Here is a 24956-nt window from a genome sequence, read left to right on the forward strand (position 1 = left end):
CATTAAAATCTTGAAAAAATGCAGACTGTAAAATTTTCATGCCAGTCTGCCGTTTGGTCAATAATTTAGATTCAGACCTTCATGACGATTTGAAAACCCTGGTCTCCTCGACAGCAAACCAGTTATGGGTTTTGGCTATGGAGAGAACGTCCACAAAGCACCATCCCCAAGTCGAAAATCCCATTTATGAAATACTCTGGTTTATAATTCCCATCAGCTCAGCCATACTCTGTGTTTACTGCTAGAAACTGTGATCATCCAAACAACATGATATGTCAGCTCACCAAGACAGCTCAGGTTTTGAACAAGGCCTTACTGAGCAGATAAAATGGAATTACCTGTAAGTCGTACCTATTGTTTTGACTCTGTATGATGTTTTGGCCTAAAGGGAAGCCAGTATAAGGAGAATGTAGGATCAGCCATTTAAATTATTTAAAAAAAACTAAAATTATTGGTTGCTGCACATTTTGGTGTTTTCCTGGTCACACTAACCAGCACCAGTTATCTCCAGAAGTCTTCAGACTCTCCTGCCCTGAGTGGAACCTGAGCTAACACACCTCACAGCGAAGGTGCAGAGGCCTCTGGGTCATTTCTTTGGGCTGCTGTAGTTTCCCAGGGGTGAGCCCTGGACGTAGGTGAGGAAGGCGCTCTGCAGGTAACTGGCTCTGGCAGCTTCGTCCTCCCTCATCCTCTGGATCTCTGCCTCCTTCAAGCGCACTTTCTCCAGCAGGGAGGACATCTGGCTCTCTTTGTCAAGTAGTGCCTCTCTGTGGTTGCTGTTAAGTACTGCGGGACAGAGCGACCCACAGAGGGGGGGGGGGGGGGAAGGGTTTAACAGACAGCAATAAAACACATGTAGTGTATGTTTGGAAAAAAGTAAACACCTTTAATCTCTCTCTCCAGAGCATGGATCTTCTCTCTCAGTCCTTCCTGTGCTGTTCTCTCAGCCTCTAAGTGTCCTATCTGCTCCTGCAGCTCCACCCTGACCCTGCTCACCTCCGCCACTTTCTCCTGGTCTTTGCCCGAAAGCTCCTGCAACACAACAGCAGTTATCCGTGAAAAGTAAGTCGAGTGTTGATCAGAAAGTGATTCATCATAGTCTAATGCATTTCACAAGCTATCCCTGCATCCTATAGGACATTACCTAAAGCTAATATAAATGGAATATATTATTATAATGGCAGGAATTACTGTGTCATCATGACATCACTATGAAGACAATTATGTTGTTTCTGTAATGCAAGGTGAGAGAAATGAGTTGTATCTTATTTAGATTAAATTTAGTCGTAAATGACGCCACTGTGAATTAGCATAATTAGATGTGTGTGTGTGTGTGTGGTGGCTTCTGACCAGCTGGAGCTCGTCGATCCTGCGCCGCAGTCCGTCCATCTCGATGCTCTGCTGGCTGTTCTTGGCCTGCAGCTCAGTGACGCTTTGCTTCTGCTGCGAGTAGTGGAGCTGGACCTCCTGCATGGAGGAGCGCGCCAAGCGGAGCTTCTCCTCCAACACGGACACGTGCTCCTGCTGCTCAGAGGACACAGAGGAAGGAAGGAGGAAGATGATGGAGAGGAGAGGTACGTGGAGGACAAACCACTCTTGTGTTATAAGACAGATATTTTGTCAAATCGGTAGAAAATGGATGACCCACCTCTTCCAGACGAACGTGTGCTCGCACTCTGCCCAGTTCCTCCTCTGCCTGGGCTCTCTCTGTGACACACGCTGCTTTAGCTTTACTCAGCTCCTACAACAGACACACATTATAATTATTATAACATAACATATTAATGTTACTTAATGAATTAATTATTATGGCTGCTCTGAGTTCTTCTGACCTCCTCCAGTTGTATCCGCTGTCCCTCCAGTTTGAAGACTCGTTCCTGCAGACTTTTCTCGCTCTCCTCTAGATGGCTTTTCATGTGCTCCACCTGCACAGAAGTTTTAATTTATTTACTGTAAGTTTAAAGCTGCTGGAAATTGTCCATTGTAGTTAAAAAGAGATAGATAGCGGAGAGGAGAGGAGACCTCTTTGTGTCGCAGACTGTCCATGTCCTCCAGGGCTTGTTTGGAGCGTCGTTTCTCTGCTTCCAGTCGGTCTGTCAAAGGGTGACATGGCATGTTCTTGTATTTATGACCTATTTAGGACCTTTTCTGGCATAAACACTGACCTCGTCAGGGCCAGTGGTTCTCATGGAAACCAAAATGTGGTCCTAATGAGGCAGAACCGAGGAACTGCTTAAGTTTAGGGCTAAGCCTTAAATGTGATAGAACTACGAGAACTTGTGTGTTTATTACCTTCTGCTTGTGTGAGTCGCATCTTGAGCTCAGCTGTTCTGTTGGTCAGTTCTTGTTTAAGCTCGAAGATCTGGTTTTGTTGAGACTTACACCTTCGCTCCATCTCCTCAACCTAACAAACAAACACACATACGCTGATTTAGTTTCCATGCATACATTCACCCCGTTATCAGCAGACAGGACTCTTACTTTATTTGTGAGTTGGACGTTGTCTTCTTTCAGGTTTTGGATCTCTCTGAGGAGTTTTCCTTCTCTCAGCACATTGTCCTACAGGATGGAAAACAACAGGATACTGAGCGCACATTTGACTAAGAGCAGAGACAATTGCTGGAAAATGGAAACATGAGTTTTTCCATCACACTTAAAATGTCTTTGCCATGATAGGTTGTACACAGTGAGCAGAAATATGTTGACAAAAAGCCTTTAAGATGCACAGTATGTGATGGATTGTAAACATTTTCTATGCCTTACCTCCTGCTCTTTCTTCCTCTCTTTACTCTGTCGCTCGCTCTGCTCTTCTTTATCTCCTTTCATTTGAGTCAGCAGTTCTCCCAGGCTGTGATTTTTCTGCTCAGAGAGGGCGAGGGCCGCCTCTGTCATCTGCAGTCTGTGCATCGAATCATCAACAAATAGGTTTTTAAAAAAGAAAATGCTGAATCTAAGTAAGAAGTTACTACAGACTGTTCACAAAAAAGAATACATTTAAGCACAAGATTATAGCCATAATATCACACAAAATAGTCAAGATTGTGCTGTTCTTTATACCATAATAAACGTTAAAGAAGGAAGACAAATCTCTTACTTGGCAGTGAGAGAGTTCACGACTGACTTCCTCTCATTCAGAGCTTCCTGGAGTTGGCCTATCTGAATGGAAGTGGACCTAATGAGGCAGAAAACCAGGTAATGAAGTCACAGATATGATGTCACATGTGTTTCCTTTCCAGTAAAAATACAAAGGTTTGATGTGGAGGTGGATATGAAGAACGACAGAACATGTGACCACATTCCCTCACCTGTTGGAGCGTCCGATCTCTTCCTGCTGCCTGTCTATGGTTCCCATCAGGCTCAGGTACTAAAAGAGAAAAGGAAGGGTAAGTTTAACCTTTTATCTGTAATAACTAATGAAAACGAGGCCATGGTCTTATTTCTCCTTTATTTATTTTAAATATGTAACCATTTCTCAACAGCGATACAATTTATAATTAAGCTGCAGTTGATAAGGGCTAATAAATTTGCCTTGTTTTCAGTCGCTTGCAGACCTGGTAACACATTCTTAGATAAACTTTATTGCTTGAGTGTGTTTTGAATAAAAACTGTTTAATCATCTGCCAGGTGGCATAATTTACCTTGGGATTGACTTATTTTAATATTTTATGCCACAATTTGCATAACAGAGGGAAACTTGATTTCACTATAATGAATACTTTACTCATCCGTTTATTGTGATAAACATTATTGATACTGGCAACTCATCTATGGAAGGTGCAGGTCTGCTACTTCTCATATCAGCCACACGAGATGTGTGTTTAATGCAAATCCATATTGTTAAATAAATCATTACAAAAATAATAACCAATTCATTCAAATGTTGTTTGTACATACTGATTTTTGATGATGGAGGGTAACAGCTACAACACTGGGACAAATAAACCAAATATGGGGGCAAACGTCACCTGATGGTTCTTCATGTCCTTCAGAGACTGGATCTCTTTGGTAAGGACCTGGGTCTTCCTGTGGCTGACTCTCATGGTGGAATGTCTGTCTGAGTTGTGGCTTATAGCCTGCTCTGAAAACGGTTAAACAACAACAAGAACATTATGGTCATGAAAGAAGGCAAAGAAACAGGAGTAGTCCAGAAGAGACGGCATTTAAGACAGTAAGTATCATTGTACCCCATTTAAATCAAAACACATGGTAATGTCAATGGTAATACTTACCAATTGCTTTGAGAGTGTCACTGGGAATATTGTTTCCTGCCAGCTCCAGTTGCACGATGCTCTTGTTTTTCTGCAAAGCCTCGACCAGGCTCCTGCCACCCATCAGACCAATGTTGTTCCACCTCAGGTCTGTGAACAGAGCATGAGAGTCATTGATACAAATTGGACTGTCACACAGTCATTAAAATACATATTCTACACTGGAAAAAAAACAATTTTACTATTAAAATGACTCACAGAAATTGAACACATAACCCCATAAGTATGTTTATATAAGCGCAAATATATTTTTGTTTTTGTAGCCTTAAAATAAGTATTTTTTTATGTCCTTCATCACACCTAGCACTTCCAGTGTGGTGTTGTGTTTGAGTGCCATAGTGAGCTCGGATGCTCCGCGGTGACTGATCTGATTGTTGCGCAGGTCCAGCTGCCTCAGCGTGCTGTTGGAGGCCAAACCATCACAGAAGAGCGAGAAAGCCTCGTCCCACACGCCCAACGCGTTCCACTCCAACACCAGCCTGCAAACATGAAAACATAAAAAGGTTTTGACAATATTAATTAAGATTTCATAATAGAAAAATGTCTGTCTCACCTGTGTAGAGTCTTGTTGCGTGTCAACAAATTTCCCAATGCCTCAGCCCCGGCAGATCTCAGGTTATTTCCCTGTGTAAAAATGTATTCTTATTATCTGATTCTTCAGTGTCTGAGAGCTTAAAATATCACATTTGGCAGGTGGTACCTTCAGATCCAGGGTTTTCACAGTTGTGCTCTCCAACAGGCCTGTCAGAAGGATTTTGGCACCTGATAGTCGCAGAAAGCAGAGAAAAATTACACTGAATGTAATTTTTAATTAAATTATGTTAAGATTTTACGACAAATTGTTCATGACAGACAAAAAACACATTGTGACAATACGAAGATGTTACAGACGGACACAAAGCAAATCAGTGGCGTGTCAAAAGTGTAAAATCATTTTTGACTGTGTCTTTTCTTGACACACACTTCACAAGCGTGCACACCTTCCTCGCTGAGCATACAGTCACTGAGCGTCACCTCTGTGATGAGGATATCGTTTTGGAAGGCCCTGGCCAGCATCGAGCAGGTGTCCAGAGACAGGCTCTGTCCACTCAGGTCCAGTTTGGAGCTGTGAGCAGCTCGGCTTTCCTGCAGCTGAGCTATAACACTCTCCTGGGGCTCCACACCTCCATCCTTACACAGACGCAAGTACATCCGCCTGAAATCCTCCATCCTGGGTCACCAGTCTTTCCCTTTCATCTGAGATGCAGATGCAATCCTTGCTTTTTCTTTCTTCACACTGTGACTTCACCACTTGACAAGCTAGTGCAAAAATGAATCAGAAATTATTATTATTATTATTATAATAACTACTGGCAGTGGTTAGGATTACATAACTGGATTGCCATTATTCTTATATGTTAGAAAGACGTCTGCCATCAGAAACAATTGTTTAAGTGGACTTTCAAAAGACCACGTTTATTGTGATCTTACTTTTTGTCACAGTTAGCAGAGTGTTAATACATTTTGAAAACAAATAAAGGCTTGCTGATGGTTGGTACTTATGCCGAATAGGACTATGGTTTGTACCGATTAAAAAACGACAGGATTTTTGCAATTTATAAAATATGTAGCTCTGTGAATTGCTATATAAATGTGAAATTGACTAGTCTAAAAGTCTAAAAGGGGATGTCGTTCATTGTTATTGCTGCAGCCTCCCTACGGGCTTAAGCCGGACTATAACGGCTAAAATACAACTGCAGTGTGTGAATAAGTGTCCTTTAACTATAATAATGGTGATTTCAGAAAAGTTAAAACACTGACCTCGGTTCCTGCAGCACAAGACAAGTGAAGCCCGGGCAGTTGTTGTTTCGGTTAACTCAGCTGACAGAAGCCAAACGGAAAAGTAACCAGGAAGTGCATTTTCGCGCAAAGGATCTTGGTCGAAGTAGTTTTAAAAAACCCGCCAGTAATATTTGTGTCCTATGTGCGAATAGCTGGGAAAAAAACAAAAAAAATGAACGTCACATTAATAATTGGAAACTACAAAGTGAGCTTCATTGTATTTCCTAACGTTTTATCAATAAATGAGGGGTTATTTAGCTTGTTTTGGTTCATAGACGCCATTTGCAAATGATATCGCTAGATGGCGGTGTTGCAACACTGCTTCTCCAAACCACCGTCGACGAAGAAGTCCTGGGCGGAATGAAACAAGCATGGCCGGCAACGCTGCACCGATAACCTCTTCTCTGTCTAAACTACAGTCTTTGAATGGATTGTTTGCTATTTATAAAAAACAGGGACCGACGTCGGCAGACGTGTTGAATACATTTAAAGAGACTTTACTCAAAGGTAGCCGCAGCTGACAGTAACAGGCTAACAACAGCATAATAAGTCCCGAGTCAACAGGAGAAGAAGCTGACAGTGACATGTTTGTTTTTCTGTGTTTGTTATCTTTTCAGAGGCTGGTGTTAAAAACGCTAACCCGCGGAAGAGAAAGAAACAGAGTCTAAAACTGGGACATGGAGGGACCCTGGACAGTTCTGCCAGCGGGGTATTAGGTGAGTGGACTGTACCATGTTCCCCGAGGTGACTGGCTCAGTTGTGGAAATCACAGCGTTCCTTTACGATACGAAACATGTTCAGCTACCTATACCAGGGGTCTGCAACCTGCGGCTCCCTATCAAAAAAAATCAATTGCTGTTCTGAACTGCCATTGAAGAGCAAAGATACTTAAGTGTGTGTGTAAAACTGCCTTAATACCTCTGTTAAGTTGACTGTTTTTTTTGTTTTGTTGTTTTTTTTGTTGCACAATTATGTCTTTTGGTGTAACATGTAGAAATGTCCCTCCAGGACTCTTATAACACTGTTTCTGTTCCTTTCAGTTGTTGGTGTTGGAACGGGCACAAAAGCACTCAGTACCATGTTAGCCGGTTCAAAGGTAAGATTGTTTGTAGATGCAAAAAGAACTATAAATAAATACAGTGGCAAGAAAAAAGTTTGTTAGGTCTTTACAATGACCTAGTACACTGTTTAAATGGGACATAATAACACGTCTCTTCCATTCCATTTCTTATCCAACCAATGTCTAAGCTGGCCCTGCACACATTGGTGCCCCCTTAGTTAGTCACCTGCCACATTTGAAGCCTCTCAAGTCACCTGTCAAAATTGACACTGCTCACACTTTAGTGTGTCCTTTTAACAAAGAACATTCAAGTGTATATGCAGATCAAAGGATGGTAGAGGGGGCAGCGTTCGTCATCAGTCATTTCTCCATGTGAGATGGGTGGATGTGGCTCGATTAGCTATTCATCTTTCGCATGTTGCCCTAATATCTCATTTGTCGTTCAAACACACACTGGTGCCTTTATAAGTCACCTGATCTGTTTGGACAGTTATGCAATTAACAGTTAGACGGGCATTAATTTAATTAAATAATGCATATATGAATTTAATGTTGTTCTGTTCTATCATTCTCTGACTTCATCTCTTACATGTCCTGATCTCAGCTGGTGAAGAGGATGTCAAAGATTATTTAGGAGGGGGAAACCAAGAGTGTTTACAGATAATTTCAGTATCTTGAGACAAAATGGCTCTCTTTGCAATCAAAAATGTTTGGTCTTTGTTAATTAGCTTAGCCACTAATCCCTCCAGTAAGATAGACAAGTCACTATTTTCTTTTTCCAGAAATATGTTGCTGTTGGTGAACTGGGCAAAGCAACAGACACACTCGATGCTACTGGCAAAGTGACTCTGGAAAAAGACTTTGGTAATATACAGTGAGCGCAAATCACGTCTTATCTCAGTTTCATATTGCCCTCTGTCTAAAAAAATTTATTCACCCAAGACACAATGTCTGCTGGAACCATAAAACTGTATGTTTGTAATGTAATGTTTCTTTTTAACGACAGATCACATCACCAGGGTGGACATGGAGGAGAAGCTGAAGTCCTTCACTGGTGACATCATGCAAGTTCCTCCACTGTGAGTATCAGTCAGAGAAAGTAAATATTAAAAATAATGCTTTATGTTAAACAACCTTTTGTTTATGTGTATTTTCCCAGAATGTAACAATTTCACGCCATTAAAAAGGAGTCTAAACTGTAAACGTTTTTACTGTAGTGTAGTGCACTTTACAACCCATAGATGTCACCAGCGCTCAGACTTTTCTTGGTGCAGTTTCCCCATTGTCATTGTGGTGTGATTTATGGGATTTTTTTGTGTATCACTTCAGCTACTCTGCTCTGAAGAAGGACGGCCAGCGTCTGTCTGTCCTGCTGAAGCAAGGTCACAAGGTCGAGGCCAAACCTGCCAGACCAGTGACTGTGTACAATCTAACCCTGCAGGAGTTCAAGCCACCTCTGTTCACTCTGGGTAAGCACACACACACACACACACACACACACACACACACACACACACACACACACACGTTGCATAATAAAGTATTTCTTTTTCCTCTTCTCCCTTGAATGCCGACGTCTTTGAACGACATTGTGGTTGTGATGTTCTGCTTTTTCTGTGTTGTTGTTTTTTTTTAATGCTTAATCGACAAATCATAGAAGTTCTATTTCCTTGATAGATATTGAGTGTGGTGGTGGATTCTACGTCAGAAGCTTGGTGGATGACCTGGGAAAGGGTGAGAATCATCATAATACACACACACACACACACACACAGTTACACACAGTTACACACAGTAACAATAATATTTCTGATGATACTTCACATAATTTCAAAATAAAAGTAATTGTTACGATATGGAATGACTAAATAGTTCACAATATAAAGGTAATTATGATGCAAAATGAAAACCATACAGAAATAACTCAAAAACATCATCCTTAAATATTCATATCATATTTGCACTATTCTCTAGTGTAACTGCAACATTAGGTTTACACATATTATTTTTATTTCATATTTGGTACTTTGCACAACAAATCTATGAAATCTTATTTGCTGTAAAAATTCCAATTAATTGGTTTTGTTGCATATTTTTTTATGGCTCTTTAGGGTTGTTTTTATTGTTGATCCTCATAATTCCACTCAGTATGATAAATATGTATCAGTACAGTAGATGTATGTAAAGCCTAGTTCTTTTGTTGTCAATACACTGAAGCAGCAGATCTTCCCGCCGCCGCCTAATTTTAGTGTCTCTGTGCTGCAGCGATGTCGTCGTGTGCTCACGTGAAGACGCTGGTGCGGACCAAGCAGGGTCAGTTTACGCTGGACGAGCACGCTTTGCCTGAGGAGAAGTGGACACTGGAACATATCGTGAGCTCTATGCAGCCCTGCTCTGTATCAGAGCAGAGCACAAAAGCATCGGACCAACCAGCAAAGAAACTATCGGACCAACCAGCAGAGAAACCATCAGACCAACCAGCAGAGAAACCATCGGACCAACCTGCAGAGCAACCATCAGACCAACCAGCAGAGGAACCATCGGCCCAACCAGCAGAGAAACTATCAGAGAACAACAGTGTGAACCAGGCTGAAAACATTACATGATACTTGACTAATGACAGTTTCCAGTACATTTTTTTTCCTTTTGAGTTTTACTGACCCAGGTCTGACCTGTACGTTTTTGGAATCCACATTTTGAGGATTCTGTTTTTTATTTGCTTGAGTAAATATTCAGTTTTAGAAATTAAGACAACCACACTCCAACCTCAGCCTCCATCTCCATGAGCTCATACAGTATAGATACAAACTCCTCACACCTGTGAAACAGAGGAGAGACGGGCAAACCTTAAACATCACTGGATTATTAACACCTGTATAGCTTGGCCTTCATTTAAATGGTCTCACTACACACATGGAAGGCGTCTCATCATTTTGTGAAAAGGTTGAAACAAAAAAAATATCCAAATGGAAAGTTTATCAGTTCTTCCAATACAGTGTTGACATCTGAAAGTCGTTCCGTGCAGCGCATGACGACTAACGTCATCTGTTCTTTGTTTTCAGATTAAATAAATGTCTAAGTGAAACTAACAGGCTCTTCTTTTGTTATTTACTTTGCTTGGGATGTCATTTCTTCATTTCCTTAAAGCAAAAGCTTGGAATAATTGTAACCATTTGTCTGTATTCAGTACAACCCAGGAGGGATGAAGAAAATCTGCTCCTTTTTGAGACACCTGAGACTAAATGTTCACTGTTATTTTTAATTAAACTTGTGCCTTTTTTTCTGCTGTTACAGGTAAATCCTCTTTGGTGCTGGTGAGTCATTGTTGCCAATCATGTGTAGTTTTGATTATTCTCTATATTCATTACTTTAATTACAATTTATTATTATTTAATATAGTGTTTTATGACATGAGAAAACTAGCTTTGTGTGTCTGGGAAGTGACTTTAAAATGTGTTTCTAGAAAACCACTGTGGGGTGTGTGTTATAGGTGATGTGTGTGTGTTGTAAAAATGTTATTTTCTTGAATTAAACTTGTGCCTTTTCCTGCCATGACAGGTCCGAATGTCACATACATACACTCTGGTGCTGGAATTAACACGATGGTGAGTTAAAATCAAATAAAGAACATTTTTTACTTTACATATTGCTGCCGGTAAAGTGTAGTATTGTTTTTAACTGGCAGCATGATTAGCCATTAAAGATTTTTAACCTGCACATAACAGATTCAAACCTTTTCCCAAGTTTGTAAAAAGGGAAAGATTGAGAAGTAAATATGGGATTGAGGAAAAAAGCGAATTTTTGTGTGTTCTTGTATGGTGTATCTTTGAGTGAAAGCCGGGACTTTTGTCTGGTCTTTAAATGGCTTTTTATGAGTTAAGATTTGGATTTTAGGGTTAGGATTAGAATTAGGGTTCAGGCATTTAGTTGTGATTGTTAAGGTTAAGGGAAAGGGGCTGGGAAATTCATTATTTCTAGTGTGTGCAGAGGCCATAAACAGCTCGACTAATGCAGGATGTCCATGCATACTTAAAAAGTCGACTGGGTAAGTGCAGAATTATTAAGTGTTGTTCTGGACTATTGCCTATATTAATAGTGTTTTTGGTCTTAAATTTCATTCAAAGTGGCATTAAAACGTTCTTAAATTTGACTTGCTGAAACCTGCAAAAAAACCTTACATTTTGTCTTAAATATGTGAATTGTAATTCAAGATGTCACTTCTTTACAGTGCAGTAACTTTCCAGTTTAATAAATGATAGTGAAAATGAGTTAAACTCTTGTTTCTCATAACAAATAGCAGTGGTTAAGTGGTGAGTGATCGCACAGTGAGACAAAGACATTGCTAATCGTTTTCTAATCGAATCGTGGCCCCTGAATCGTAATCATGATGAGGCACCTAACCCATCCCACCCCTGCACCACAGAGGCCATAGGTCCGGCCCTGCAGGTTGACAGCCTGTATTCGGCTCTGTGTCTTGTTCCTGGACAGATATATGGCGCCAGCTGCCGCGGAGCTGCAGCACCAACACTTATCAATCGTTCCTGGACAGCAGTCTGACGCCACGGGACGCGCAGGCCGGATCAATGCGCACTAATCATTGTCTCGGTCCAAATATTAGCCCTTTTGGTGACTTCTTTCATGTCTTCAAGGCTGATCACGTCCCCTGTTTGCTCTCTGAGTCCGCTTTATCTAAATTGCGGCCGTTAGAAAGTTGGCAGTCAGCGGCGCGCGCTTTAAAGGCGCGTCAGGAAGAAAAAAAAATCGAACCAATATCGGCTTCTATTTGTGCGCACGTTTATCAGCGCGAGGCGATGATGAGGCCTCCGCCCTGAGCTGAGGTTAACTCACCTGTGTGGTAGTAAAGAAAGAGGGGACCGTGCACGCGCTTATCAGTTTAAGATTATCAGTGAGTTTAAACCAGGGCTGTGCAACCTGTGGCTCTTTTATTTTCATGTTTTTGCACACTTTTCTGCAGACATAAAGGCGAAAATAAAAGTGTTTTGATATTGTGCGTCACATCCACTGTCTGCATCAAATGCAATATTGCATTGGCACTTAAATTAAGTAATGTGTACACATTTGGAGTCCTGTCCACTTATAAAATCGTTTTTCTAAACTTTATGAGGTTGAATCGACAGACTGTACTTTAAATATAACATATGTATATATAAAAACACTTTTTACATGATATTATCTTCATTTTAAGGGTCAAATATGTTTTTTTAAAGGCTGCAGACCCCACGGTTTAAACGCTTTGCGGAAACGTGTGTGCGCTATTACAACGCCATTTGCATTTCACTATCATAAATGGATCACCTCAGCCAGGAAAACTCCAAACATTCAAATCATGAGTTAATCACTCGCTGTTCAGCTGCGCCGTTAAAGCCTGTGTGGATTGCAGTTAAACGGTATTTAACACAGTGAGATAACACCGAACTGTTTGATTGGTCAAAGGCCCTTTTGGATATTTGGTTTCCACGGTCAAACCCGTTGTGATTGTTTCACTTTTACGCATGGATTCAGTTGCTGTTCTTGCACCAAACGCACACTGGAATAGTGTTGAATTGAACTCCTTTGGTGTTAAAGTAACACTTTTGTACAATGTATTTCACGTTAATCGGAGTAGAACCCTTTCAAACAGCATTAAGCTGCATAATAAGACTAAATCGGATATTAGCTGAGTCATGTTTTGGGCTGTTTATTTCGTCTTTTTGGGGGGGAGAGCAATATTTGTTGCACAGCTGGTGAATTATATGTCTTTGAAATGACTCAGCACAAATGTGTTGTCAGCACATAAATGGTCTAAAATGACTATATCGTCATCGAGATTGTGATATCAGTATCGTGGTATCGTCCCATCTCTGGAGGGGCCTGCACGAGCAAAAAAAAAGCTGGTGTGTAGATTTTGATCACCAGTCTGCTTTTTGTCATTTGTGTGTTGTGTGCGTGCGTGTGTGTGTGTGTGTGTCCGCACTAGTATCTGAGAGGAACAGACCAACTCAATACAAATACAGGACAGGAGATAAGAAGCAAGCAGATATACGTCCTCCCTCTGATATTAACGCACGGTAATAGAGGCACACGATAAAACACATAATGAGTGATCACTTTACAATCACCACATTATCACATTGTATTATCCGGATACTCGTCATTGTATCTTATATGTTGTAAAGTAGTTTCCTGTATTATTCCACTGTCAAATACATGCATTTAGCAGATTTAAACTGTAATATATAGAGAAACAAATGAAAGATACATCGTGAAGAATAATCCAGGTACAGGAACATATGATAATATATATGGTTAATTCTGTTGCTGTAATTTAAGAAGAAATAACTTATTATTTATTCGTATTAGTTGCTGATCTAAAGATGTGTTGTACAAATAATTCTGGATTTTAAACTTTTAATTTTAGTCTCATTTTTATTATCATTTTGTGCCAAATTAAGAATATGATTACATGTTTTTAGTGTCTTATATATGCTCTGCTTCCTTAAAAACAATGCACTCTGTGATTCCTTTTTTTTTATTTCTTTTTCATATATCTTTCCTCTCACTCTGCTCGCCTGAAGCTGCTGTTTCTCTTCCAAAATACTCTGATCATCTACTTCGTCTTTTGTCATCTGATTACTGGAGCTCGACTGGAGCACAGAGCCGGCCAATCAGGAATGGCCGCTGGCCACCTGCAGGAAGTTGGCCGTGCACTTATCTCCTCCCCTCCTGCGCCTGCTGCCAGATAACAGTCCCAACAGTTGGATCAAGTGCCAGCTCGCTCAGCGGCGCAATTCGATGGTCAAAAACACTATAACGGTCTCTTTCCGTCCACGAGCCAGTGTGTGCGCGCGCGCTCTGAAGTCACAGTAGATGGTTAATGGTATGTAAAAACTTTTTTTTCTCTGAGACACTGTCGCTGAAGAGAAAAGCTTTTTTTTTTTGGAGACGACGCATTTCATCCAGTCTGAAACGGCACAAAACGGCACCATGAGCGTCCCGCTTTACGCACCGACTCCAATCCAAGCGGCTCATCCGACTCCCTTCTACATCGAGGACATTCTGGGCAGGAGTGCGTCCTCCACCTTCTCACCCTCCTCTTCGTCTTCTTCGTCCTCCTCCACGACGCCGGTCATCCCTACGCCGACCCTCGCGTCGCCCAACTCCTCCTTCACGAGTCTCATCTCGCCGTACCGGACGCCGATTTATGAACCCACGCCGATCCACCCGGCGCTGACGCACCACGGCGCAGCGGCGTTAGCGACGACCTACGCATCAGCCGGCGCTTTCGCTGGCCCCATCTACCCGTTCCACCACCAGCACCACCACCACCACCGCTCCATGGGCGAGTACGCACAGGCGCTGCTCAGGCGCGATCCTCTCGGTGAGTTGTTGTTTTTTTCTGTGCGTAAAAATCATGGATTACTGCAAAAAAGTATAGATTTGTGTTCCATTTGTTTTATTTGAGTCTAGACTGTTGTCCTCGTGACCTTTCCCTCATTTCATGTTTTCATTTCCATCATGTTGCTGTTTTTTTCTCTGCAAAAGAAAACAGTATTCAAAAAAACAACTTAAAAAAAGGTCTTGTTTCGGTGTCAACGAAACCATTTTGCATAAGTATATCACGCTTGGTCGTCCACGCGTCAGAAAAGTCCAGAGACTTCTGCATGACTTTTTTTTTATTTTGTTGCCTCAAGTTTTTGGCTCTCATGAACATCTGGGTCACATGCACTGACAGTGTTAGGGACAGATTTAGGGCAAAAGTGACAGCAAGTGTATTCACTGCTGCTGCTGCTGATAATGATGCTGTTGGTGTTGGTGTTGGTGTGTGTGTGTGTGTGTGTGTGTGTGTGTGGAGGGGGGGGGGGGGGGGGGGGTTCTGTATGGGTTGGTAACCTTGACTCGTTTTTCCTGATTCCCCATTGTTCTGGAAACATCAGAGGAACAATAAACATATCTGGACTCTAAATCACTTTTGCTATAATCTCTCCCTCAGATCATTCACCACAGCAGAAATCCCAACCACAATCAGATCAAATTAATCAAATTACATTTTATTTTAAAAGTACAGACACATAAAAAAAAAGACATTACACAGAGAGGGCAGAACAAATAAAAAAAGATTAAAGAGATAAGGGGACACATGGATCAGATCAGTGCCATATTTCAAATGCGTTAAAAATATGTTATTGTTATTTATTATTATTCATTGTTTGGGTGTTTGCACGCTGCACTCTCTGGTGCTTTGTGTGTGTGTGTGTGTGTGTGTGTGTGTGTGTTGCGCTCAACAAGCTGGGCCCTTTCCGTTCATAGCGGAAGCCGTGAGCCTGTCGATAGGAGTAAATCTGGTTTCAGAAGCTGTTAAATGTTTTCCTGGCTCACCCCGGCCAGCCGCTTCCTCGGGAGCCCGCTGCACGCTGCTGATTATTTTATCGACATCCTCAATACAGACATATTCAGGAAACACTCGGCCTCTGATAGCCCGGGATCCGTTTTTCACATATTGTTACACTTCCTCTGGCTGGCCCCAGCGAGGATGTGGCTGACTTTCTTTATGGTTGGCGGCGAAAAAGAAAATAAAGACAAAACAGAGAGAGAGAGAGAGAGAGAGAGGCGGCACTTCAGAGTCACGACTAATGGGATCTTAGAGACAAGAAAAAAGAAAGATAAAGAATCATTTTACAGGAGCCCAAAAGAGCCGAGGGGCGACGATAATAAGAGAGGAAGAGGCTGGAGAGTGACGCAAAAAGCAGCGTCATTTATGATAAGACAATAATAATGTGTCACACACACACACACACACACACACACACACACACACACACACACACACACACACACACACACACACACACACACACACACACACACACACACACACACACACACACATCTTTGTAAAGATGAGTCAGTGGCGTGTAAAGATATTTTATAGGGCAGGGGCCAGAACTGCGCACAGGTGTTGCAGGCAATAATAATAATAATAATAACAATAGAGCTGAAACAATTACTCGATTAATCATTACTAAATTAATCGTCAACTATTTTGATAAGTTTGACTATAGTTTGACGCTTTTTTCATAGATTTCTGATTCTTTCAGCTTCATAAATTAGAATATTTATTAATATATATATATATATTCTTTTTCATTTATTTGCTTCATACAACAAAGAAATCATTAAAAGAGAATCAATTCGGTTTGTGGACATTTTATGGACCAAACATTACTCGATTAATCGAGAAAATAGTCGACAGATCGAATTGGTTGGACAGATTTGTTGGATGTAGCTCTAAATGATACTACTAGTCAAGTCGAGGTTTATTTATAGTTCAAATACCAATACTAAATAAAACCAATAAAAGTAGAAAGCCTAAAAACACATACAAAAAAACATGTTTTTTATTTTTTTAATTACATTTTTTTATTTGTATAAGCACCTTTCTAACACCCAGTGTCGCTTTACATATTAAATAAGAAGATAAATACAAACACACAGAAGTTAAAACAGACAGTTAAAGGTAAAAGGTTAAGATGAAATAAAACGGACACGTTTTATAACACTCTGTTGAAAAATAATACAAGCATTTAAAATGCAGAAAACTCTGAATAGTTAGTTTTAATTGGGACCTTTTGTACAGGAGAGTGTTTTTTCAAAGTGTGAGCTGAAAGATAAGTACAACTCATGAAGTATGCCTCTGTTTTTAGAAGCTTTAGAAGCAATAAAACATATAATCCATATAGGGACGCGTCCTTTACATCACAGCATCACTTTCTATCACCACCATTGGCATTTTCTACACAGCACTGAATATCATTTCCTCTAAGGACACATTTAAGGACAATGTCATGTAGGGAAAAACAAGTTGCCATAGCATCTTATAGGACACTAACATCACTCTCAAATGATTTATTTAATATAATTAAAACACACACTGGACCTTTCATAGACAAAGTATAAATACTGGCAAAAACATTCAATAACCTATAACTAAAATACGTAGAAATCACAACAAAATGAAGAAATCTGAACTGAACTGAAAATACTACATTTAAATGAATTAAATCAGGAAACAATTAGTAAAAAAAACCAAAAAACAGATTGTGACACATCCTGTTTCATCAGAGTTGTTGTTTCTAAACAAACATTTGAACTTGTTCAATGTTCACTATTGAGATTGTTCTATTTTAATAATACTTTGACTCCTGTGACTCTGATCCTGTCATGTTTTCTACATAATATAATGTTTCTGACTATTTTAAACACAATCATATTATTCTGATTGGCTCAACCAAACATTTCCAGGAGATGTATGCGATATGAGAAATTATTTATTGTTTTATTTCTGAAGAACATGCATGAACATTTACATGTAAAAACATTTACCAAGAAAAAACAAGAAATACTGTATATGATAATAGGAACACAAGAAGTCCACTCTCTTCTTTATTCTGATCAAATCCAGATATTTGATCGGATTATTCCTACATGAAGTATAATTATTCCTTTTCGCCTCTTTTTTGTATAAGTTTTATTTTACAGAAAAGTATTCGTGCCACATGTATTTAAAAAACAAAAACAAAACAACAACTAATAAAACGGCATTAATTCCGAGATTAAAGTCATAATTCTGAGATTACAGGCATAATTCTGACAGATTAAAGTCTGAATTCTGAGGGAAAAAAGTCAGAATTATGGAGGTTAAAGTCTTCTCTAATGACAGAATTCTGAGATTACAGTCATAATTTTGAGATTACAGGCATAATTCTGACAGATTAAATTCGGAATTCTGAGGAAAAAAGTCAGAATTCTGAGAGTAAAGTCAGAAAAAAGTAATATAGCTGAGATTAAAGTCTTTAATGACAGAATTCTGAGATTGTGAGAGGTCAAGAAAAATAAGAAAAAATTGAATTCTGACTTTAATCTCAGAATTCATGCTGTTTATTTATTTTTTATTTTTTTAAAGAAATATATATCTGGCCCTAATACTCCCATAGAAATCAGTCTCATAGCCTCATAATTATCTTTTTTATTAGGTGGAGCACGTACAATTTGTCTATTAGTGATGTATGTAACCATATGCAGCACCCATTATCATCAAAACTCATTATTGTAAAACATGATGTCCCTGATGTAACTAAAGTTATAATGTATAGTAAGTAAAAGTGTGATCTTGAAGACAGAGGTTTTATTCTCATGCAGTATTTTTTCTTTGTGTTGTCTTTTCCTTTTTTCTCGTTACAAACTCTTTGTTTTGAGAAACAAATCACATGGGGCCTGCATGGATTAGCTAACTTCCTTTGGCGCAGCAGAATAAAAGTGTTCAACAGCAAGTTTCGACTGCTCCACAGTTGCATTGTGTCAGTGAGAGAGAGAGAGAGCGCTCGGCAGGAGGAGGAGGAGGACGTGGGTGTCTGTTGGTGGATGCCATCGCCTATAATCACACACCGCAAAGCAGGAAGCACATGCAGCGGATATTTGGCCATAGTTTTCACTCCGTCACGACCTTCCTCAAAAGGACAGCCGCAGTCAGGCAGGCACAGGCCGGGGGGTGGTGGAGGTGGTGGAGGGTGGTGGTGCAGCCTTTCCCGGTAATTTAACAGCAGAGGAAACCAGCACTGATTACACTGTCTAATCCTGCTGCACACGCGTGTCACACAACACGTTTGTCTGAATCACGTCTCCTCACAGGGGTGTCATAAAAAAAGATTATCAGTGAAGCAAATAATCCGATTTAGACAAAAGAAATGCGGAAATGTAATCTGTCTATTTCGTCCAACAACAACAACAACAACAACAACAAAAGACCACATAAACTGTATAAGTTAACATTCTTCGTTTCAAACGTTCTCTCGTGCAACAATAAAACTTCAAATCCTCAGAACAATAATACTATTTTACAAGAAACCATGTAGATTTTCAAAATAAAGTACATCAGGTATAGATCTGCCTCTATAATCAATAAAAAAAAACAAACGCAAAGGTGCCTCTAATATTTATATTCTGAACTGAGTCGAAATTGTTTAACTTGAGAAAAAAAAAAAATCAAAAAAAAAATCACCATAAACTTAGTCGGGTGACATTATGCATCTAATCGGATTATATCCGTGGGGAATCTCAATTCAATGGTCAATTAGGAGCTCGTGTCAACATCCTAATCAAAATACTTTCTTCGTCTTAACGATTTGGTTGAATCCTGGTTAATTTAGTTTAGTAGAATACAACATTGTATACAACTACAAAATAAAACCACTATATTGGGTAAATATTCGGATTAATGGTGGTTGAAGATAGATCAGATATTTGAATGATGTCATGTTCCGTTTCGAACTGAATCTTGAATTTATTTGCTATATTTTATCCCCCCAGAGTTTTCAATCTCCTCTCATGTTTCCCTCAGAAGCTGAAATTGGCATTTTAATAACTGGAAACTTAATGATAATGAAGACGCCTCTCCCCTCCTCTCCTCTCTTAAAGGGAAACCTCTGCTGTGGACCCCCTTCATCCAGCGGCCTTTACACAAGAGAAAAGGCGGACAGGTTCGCTTCTCCAACGACCAGACCATCGAGCTGGAGAAGAAGTTTGAGACGCAGAAGTATCTGTCTCCTCCAGAGAGGAAGCGTCTGGCCAAGATGCTGCAGCTCAGCGAGAGACAGGTGAGAGCTATACGCTCTTTAAACTTATTATCCAAGTTATTTAAAAAAAATTTTTTTTATAGGAGAGTGTTGTTCAACAAAGATGAGCTGGAAAAAAGAAACAATTTATGAAAAATGCCTCTGATTTTAGAAGCTTTAGAAAAAATAAAAGGGGACAAATGTAATAATAATAATACATTGGTTATTAAATGAGTTAAACTCACTCTTAACCTCCTTATAACTATAAATAAAAGCACCAGGTCATTTTTTAAAAATTATTATTAATATTACTATCATTATTATTATAACAATATAATAATAATAATAATAATAATAATAATAATAATGATAAACGCTAATATCTAATAATATTAATGTTAGAATAAATAATAGACTAGATTCAGAGCTGTAGTAAATAAATTATGTTATGCAATGTATTAAAAAGTGGTATTTATTCTCGTAGTGAAATAACTCCCGGAAAAAAAGTGTGTTCTGTAGATGTTAAGTTTAAAAACCTGTGTTCTCTGTACAAAAGGCACCTGTCATATATATATATAATATAAAATAAAATGTAAATAAAAAAGCACAAAAGCAGAATATTTATTATTTTTTGTGTCTTTATTTTGTCCCTTTAGGTTAAAACCTGGTTCCAAAATCGTCGCGCAAAATGGCGACGACTGAAACAGGTGAGCACTCAAAAAAAATCACATTATAAAAAAAATAAAAAAGTCATTTTTACGCACTAAAATGTCCTCATCCATGAAACCACCTGTGTCCGTTTTGATCAGGAGAATCCTCAGGGCGGAAAGAGGGACCTGGAGGAGGACAGTCCCGCCGGGATGAGGACTCACAACAAGGGGACAGAGGGGACAGAGGCGAGCGGGATCCAGCAGAGTCCGGAGCACAGGCACACAGGCGCGGCCTGTGATCCGGCGCAGGTGGGCCGCTGTGCGCACTCCGCGTCCCCGCAGCAGCAGCAACAACAGCAGCAGCAGCAGCTCCACGCAGAACTGGACTCTGACGTGTCCGACGACACAGACCAGGAGCTGGACATTGAGGACGATGACGACGACGACTTCTCACGGAACCCGCAGTTCTGAAGCGCGGGCATCATCATCATCATCATCCACACAGTGACACAGTGGGATCAGTGGGATCCAGGAGGATGATGATGGTGATGATGAAGGCTGGCGGACTAATATTAAGCTGGAGCCTCTTCACTCACCGTCACTGAGACAAACAGACAGAAACAGAAGTTTACACCGTCTTGTCGATGTGTATAATGTGTTCGTGTTGTTGTTGTTCTTGTTGTTTTTCTATGTGGTTTTTGATTAATAAACGCTCTTAGGTCTTAAAATAAGACGATCAATTATAGACCAAAGTTTGATTTGGTCCATACTATAACATTATATAATAATAATAATAATAATAATAATAATAAAGATTTTTGCTGAGAATAAATTTGAGAAATGAGCTGGAATTTGACTGATTTGTTTTGTAAAATTACAAAAAAGAAATGAGTAATTTACATTTAAAGACCATTTAAACTTGGGCAATAATCTTAATTTTGGATTTAGCACGTGGACAGAACATGACCAATTCTTGATCATGTTAAATATATTAAAACTTAATCAAAAATGCCATATTGTGTTGCTATTGTTGCCCGCTAGATTTAAATGGGTCTTTGTGAAGCAGTGAAGTTGACACTGTAAAAAAATATATATTTTTCTACTTCTATGTGTTAATGTCAAACCTGTGATGTGTTAATCACTCGTATAATAATCACAAATCCTTTTGACCATTTGCTTGAATTCAGTAAAAGTTTTTGTAGTAGGTTCACCATTGGCCGCATTATACTCTTTTCACTTTCCACTTAACTCATTTTAAATTAGTTTATTCATAAAACATCAGTAAATCATCACCAAACACCTTATCTAAAATATAATACAGTCTTAGTGACCACTATGCATCTATCTGGCATCATTCGGAGAATTATAGCCCTATGATCAGAGGTGGAAATATTCCACTCAAGTAATTAACTACAAGTCAAAGTACTGGTCTAAAAATGTACTCAAGGGGACACAAACCTCACATGGATTGTGTATTACTTAAAGGTGCTGAACTAAAATATGGAAAACACATAATATAAATGGTCAAATGGGTCAAAGGTCACAAAATTAGCACCAGTTCACCTGTCCTCATCATTCACCTGTCCAAGTTTCCAGTGCATGAATTTTTTTATAAAAACTTAAATTCAGGCCAACTTTTCTTTACTCGGTAACGGATGTGAATTAAAAATGTAGCGAAGTGCTTCCAAATTAAACTACAAATGTTTAAAAATGACTTTAAAAAGTACAAGAACACAAAAAAAACCTGCTCAATTACAGTAAGGTGAGTAAATGTATGCACAGCTTTGCACCTCTGCCTTATCATGATATTGAATTAGCTTCATACTACTGTTGTATCAATTCTTAACACAGTTAAATCTGTCAATCTGACTAATTTGACTGACAGTCAGTTTAATCCCAGTTTACCCACAGACTACCAGACTATCACAGCTCCCTCCACCTCTCACTGCCAATCACAACATTTCACTGTAAAACTCATTATTATTACTGACGATGTAAAAAGCTCATTTGTGTCGTTAATTCGTTGTCGCTGTTTACTCTGATTATGACAGACGACCCCCACCTAACCCCCAGATAACAGAGCCCCTCCCCAGTAAAAGTAAGAAATGAATGAATGAACGCATTAATGCAAACACAATCACTGCTCTTCATGCTGTCGTTTTTTTTTTCGGGGTCGGCCTCCCTGATTTCCAGACGAATCAAAGGCAGCACCCTCAGATTAGCAAACAGTTTAGTCCACGTCGATCGTTGTCCCATCACCACCTTCATCTTCAAACAGCTTATCGCCAAGCTCTCATACACACACACACACACACACACACACACACACACACACACTGTTAGTGGGAGTTTTTCAGTAAGTAGATTAGGTTAATGATTGAGTGAACCTTCAGAACAGCAGGGACAGCGGACAGATAGCAGGCCACTGATTGATCGCCATACAATACGCTCACAGTACTTTTTAATAAAAGGCATAATCACAGTCGTTGGGACAGTTGAACGCAGAACGTGACCCATTTAGGAACTCATTTCACCTCCTCTACCTCTGTTTTTCTTTTTAACAAAAAGGCTACAGCTTCAACCTTGCCCTCTATAACCTGTTTGAGTTGCATTACAGAGGTTCAACGGCCTCACACATACGCGACTATTCCAAAACCAACAGTATGCACATTGATCTCGGCCTCTGTATTGTGTAATGGTTCACAAATTGTGCCGGCTAAAGTCAACACCGGGGAGGAATAGAGCACACAGTTGGTGGGTAAAAATGTCCAGCAGATAGCCGACTGGTCCCAGAGTGGCTCGTCTGATATGTGCTCAATTCACACACACACACAGATTGAGACACTTACTGTAGGTTTTTCATGCGCTCTGTTTGCACATTTGAAGGCATTTCACCGTGGAACTTTGTGTAGAATATGTCAATATTCACATCCAATGCAATCCAATACAACTTTATTCATAAAGCACAAGACAACACAGTTGGCCACTCTTAGAAATAAGGGTTCCAAAAAGGGTCATTCTACAAGGGCTGAGGTTCTACCTGGAACCATTTGCTTCTGAAAAACCTTTTCCTGGAGAAAGGGTTTTTCAAGGGTTCTTGGTAACACTAATCGTTCCAGTAAGAAACATTTTGATCCAGAGAACCCTTTAAAACCTCTTTCCTGAATAAAGGGTTCTTGTTGGAACCCTCCAAAAGGGTTCCACCTGGAGCCAAAAAGGGTTCTCCTATGAGGACAAACCGAAGAACCTTATATGGTTCTACTTAGCACTTTTATTTCTAAGCGTGTAAGGCGATAGGCAGGGTACACCCTGGACATAACAAGAGGGACACATATAGAGACACATATAGAGACACACAACACTCGTGGTCAATTTAGTGTCCAATTTACCTAATCCCCAAATCTGTATGTTTGTGGACTGTAGAAAACCCACACACACACAAGGGGATAACAAGCAAACTCCATGCGGAAAGGACCTTGTTCTGATCGGGTCGCAAACCCAGGTCTTCTTCCTGCAAAGGCAGGAGCGCAAACCACTATGCCAACTAATATAAGAAAAGTAAAAGCAATGAAAGACAGTAAAACAATACAAATAGTAAAAGCCAACATCTCAGACTGAGTTAAAAGCGCAATCACTCAACTGTGACCAAATCACAACAACAACAAATCACAGTCGACGCTCTGTTGTCAACTTGTCTTCGACGACTGGACTACTGGAGGACAGTTTCTGTGTGCTATTCTGCATATTTAGTGACTTTTTTCCCCCCTCCACACTCTTAGAAATAAGGGTTCCAAAAGTGTCCTTCTACAAGGGCTGAGGTTCTACCTGGAACCATTTGCTTCTGAAAAATCCTTTCCAGAAGAAAGGGTTTTCCAAGGGTTCTTGGTAACACTAATGGTTCCAGTAAGAACCATTTTGATCCAGAGAACCCTTTAAAACCCCTTTCCTGAATAAAGGGTTTTAAAAGGGTTCTTGGTAACACTAAGGGTTGGTTCTACCTGGAACCAAAAAGGGTTTTATGGTTCTACTTAGCACTTTTATTTCAGTACAGTGACACACTTTAATTGTTTTACTCTTCATATTTTTACACAACTGATCGCTTTGCTGCAGTGTTTTTGTGGTGTATTGCTTTATAAAGATGTACAGTTACTGTATGTCTGTCCAATCAGCAACAGTCCTTGGAAATATGGTGTTTTCTGCTTTGGGATTGTTTTTTATTATTATTATTATTATTATTATATAATGTTTCAATCCATCATGATTTTCCCTCATCGAGACTAAACCGTGCAGTAGCACAGTAGATAAGCCTGGTTGTAAGAATGTATTTTAGTGGTGTCGTTGGTCCTAGACCACATGAAATATTCTCAGAAGCTGTTTCAAAATGACCCTGAACAAGAATGATCATAACTCTATTACAACCGGGAGGAACTCATTCCCAAACCATCAGGCAGGAAACATGTTTTTACCTCCCAAACATGAGCAAACATCCAGGCTCATCACTGACCCTGATGAGCTAATAAAGTACTTTCTTTGTGCTGTGACTGTTATC

The 24956-nt window shown here is 39.8% G+C and overlaps 3 protein-coding genes across 3 annotated transcripts; 2 read left to right on the forward strand and 1 right to left on the reverse strand.

The window, feature by feature from the left end:
• Window positions 1-155: 155 nt before the first annotated feature.
• On the reverse strand, window positions 156-6140 carry lrrc45 (leucine rich repeat containing 45). Its single transcript, XM_083903830.1, has 18 exons — window positions 6069-6140; window positions 5249-5567; window positions 4969-5030; window positions 4822-4892; window positions 4569-4747; window positions 4230-4358; window positions 3966-4078; window positions 3306-3364; window positions 3095-3172; window positions 2764-2899; window positions 2482-2559; window positions 2293-2404; window positions 2023-2093; window positions 1833-1925; window positions 1649-1741; window positions 1351-1524; window positions 885-1032; window positions 156-786 (listed from the first exon to the last, which is right to left on the reverse strand). The coding sequence occupies exons 2-18, from the start codon at window positions 5475-5477 to the stop codon at window positions 587-589; spliced, it is 2025 nt and encodes a 674-aa protein (XP_083759956.1). The 5' UTR covers window positions 5478-5567; window positions 6069-6140; the 3' UTR covers window positions 156-586.
• Window positions 6141-6460: 320 nt separating this feature from the next.
• On the forward strand, window positions 6461-9755 carry trub1 (TruB pseudouridine (psi) synthase family member 1; the record flags this gene model as incomplete). Its single annotated transcript, XM_083903718.1, has 8 exons — window positions 6461-6596; window positions 6707-6805; window positions 7130-7185; window positions 7932-8013; window positions 8156-8228; window positions 8479-8618; window positions 8827-8883; window positions 9415-9755. The coding sequence occupies 8 exons, from the start codon at window positions 6461-6463 to the stop codon at window positions 9753-9755; spliced, it is 984 nt and encodes a 327-aa protein (XP_083759844.1).
• A 4378-nt stretch (window positions 9756-14133) lies between these two features.
• On the forward strand, window positions 14134-20878 carry hhex (hematopoietically expressed homeobox; the record flags this gene model as incomplete). Its single annotated transcript, XM_083904010.1, has 4 exons — window positions 14134-14527; window positions 19621-19799; window positions 20414-20464; window positions 20567-20878. The coding sequence occupies 4 exons, from the start codon at window positions 14134-14136 to the stop codon at window positions 20876-20878; spliced, it is 936 nt and encodes a 311-aa protein (XP_083760136.1).
• Window positions 20879-24956: the final 4078 nt, after the last annotated feature.

This window comes from Microchirus variegatus, assembly GCF_963457635.1.
Source record: "Microchirus variegatus genome assembly, chromosome: 17".
Classification (NCBI taxonomy): domain Eukaryota; kingdom Metazoa; phylum Chordata; class Actinopteri; order Pleuronectiformes; family Soleidae; genus Microchirus; species Microchirus variegatus.

Excerpts from the sequence above, each read along its gene's own strand:
- lrrc45 (XM_083903830.1), bottom strand. The coding sequence starts at position 5,477 with ATGGAGGATTTCAGGCGGATGTACTTGCGTCTGTGTAAGGATGGAGGT. Across the intron at positions 3,365-3,965 it reads AGGACATGAAGAACCATCAG|TACCTGAGCCTGATGGGAAC; the intron begins GTGACGTTTGCC and ends TTTCTCTTTTAG. Across the intron at positions 2,094-2,292 it reads GCGACTCACACAAGCAGAAG|ACCGACTGGAAGCAGAGAAA; the intron begins GTAATAAACACA and ends ACCCTTTGACAG.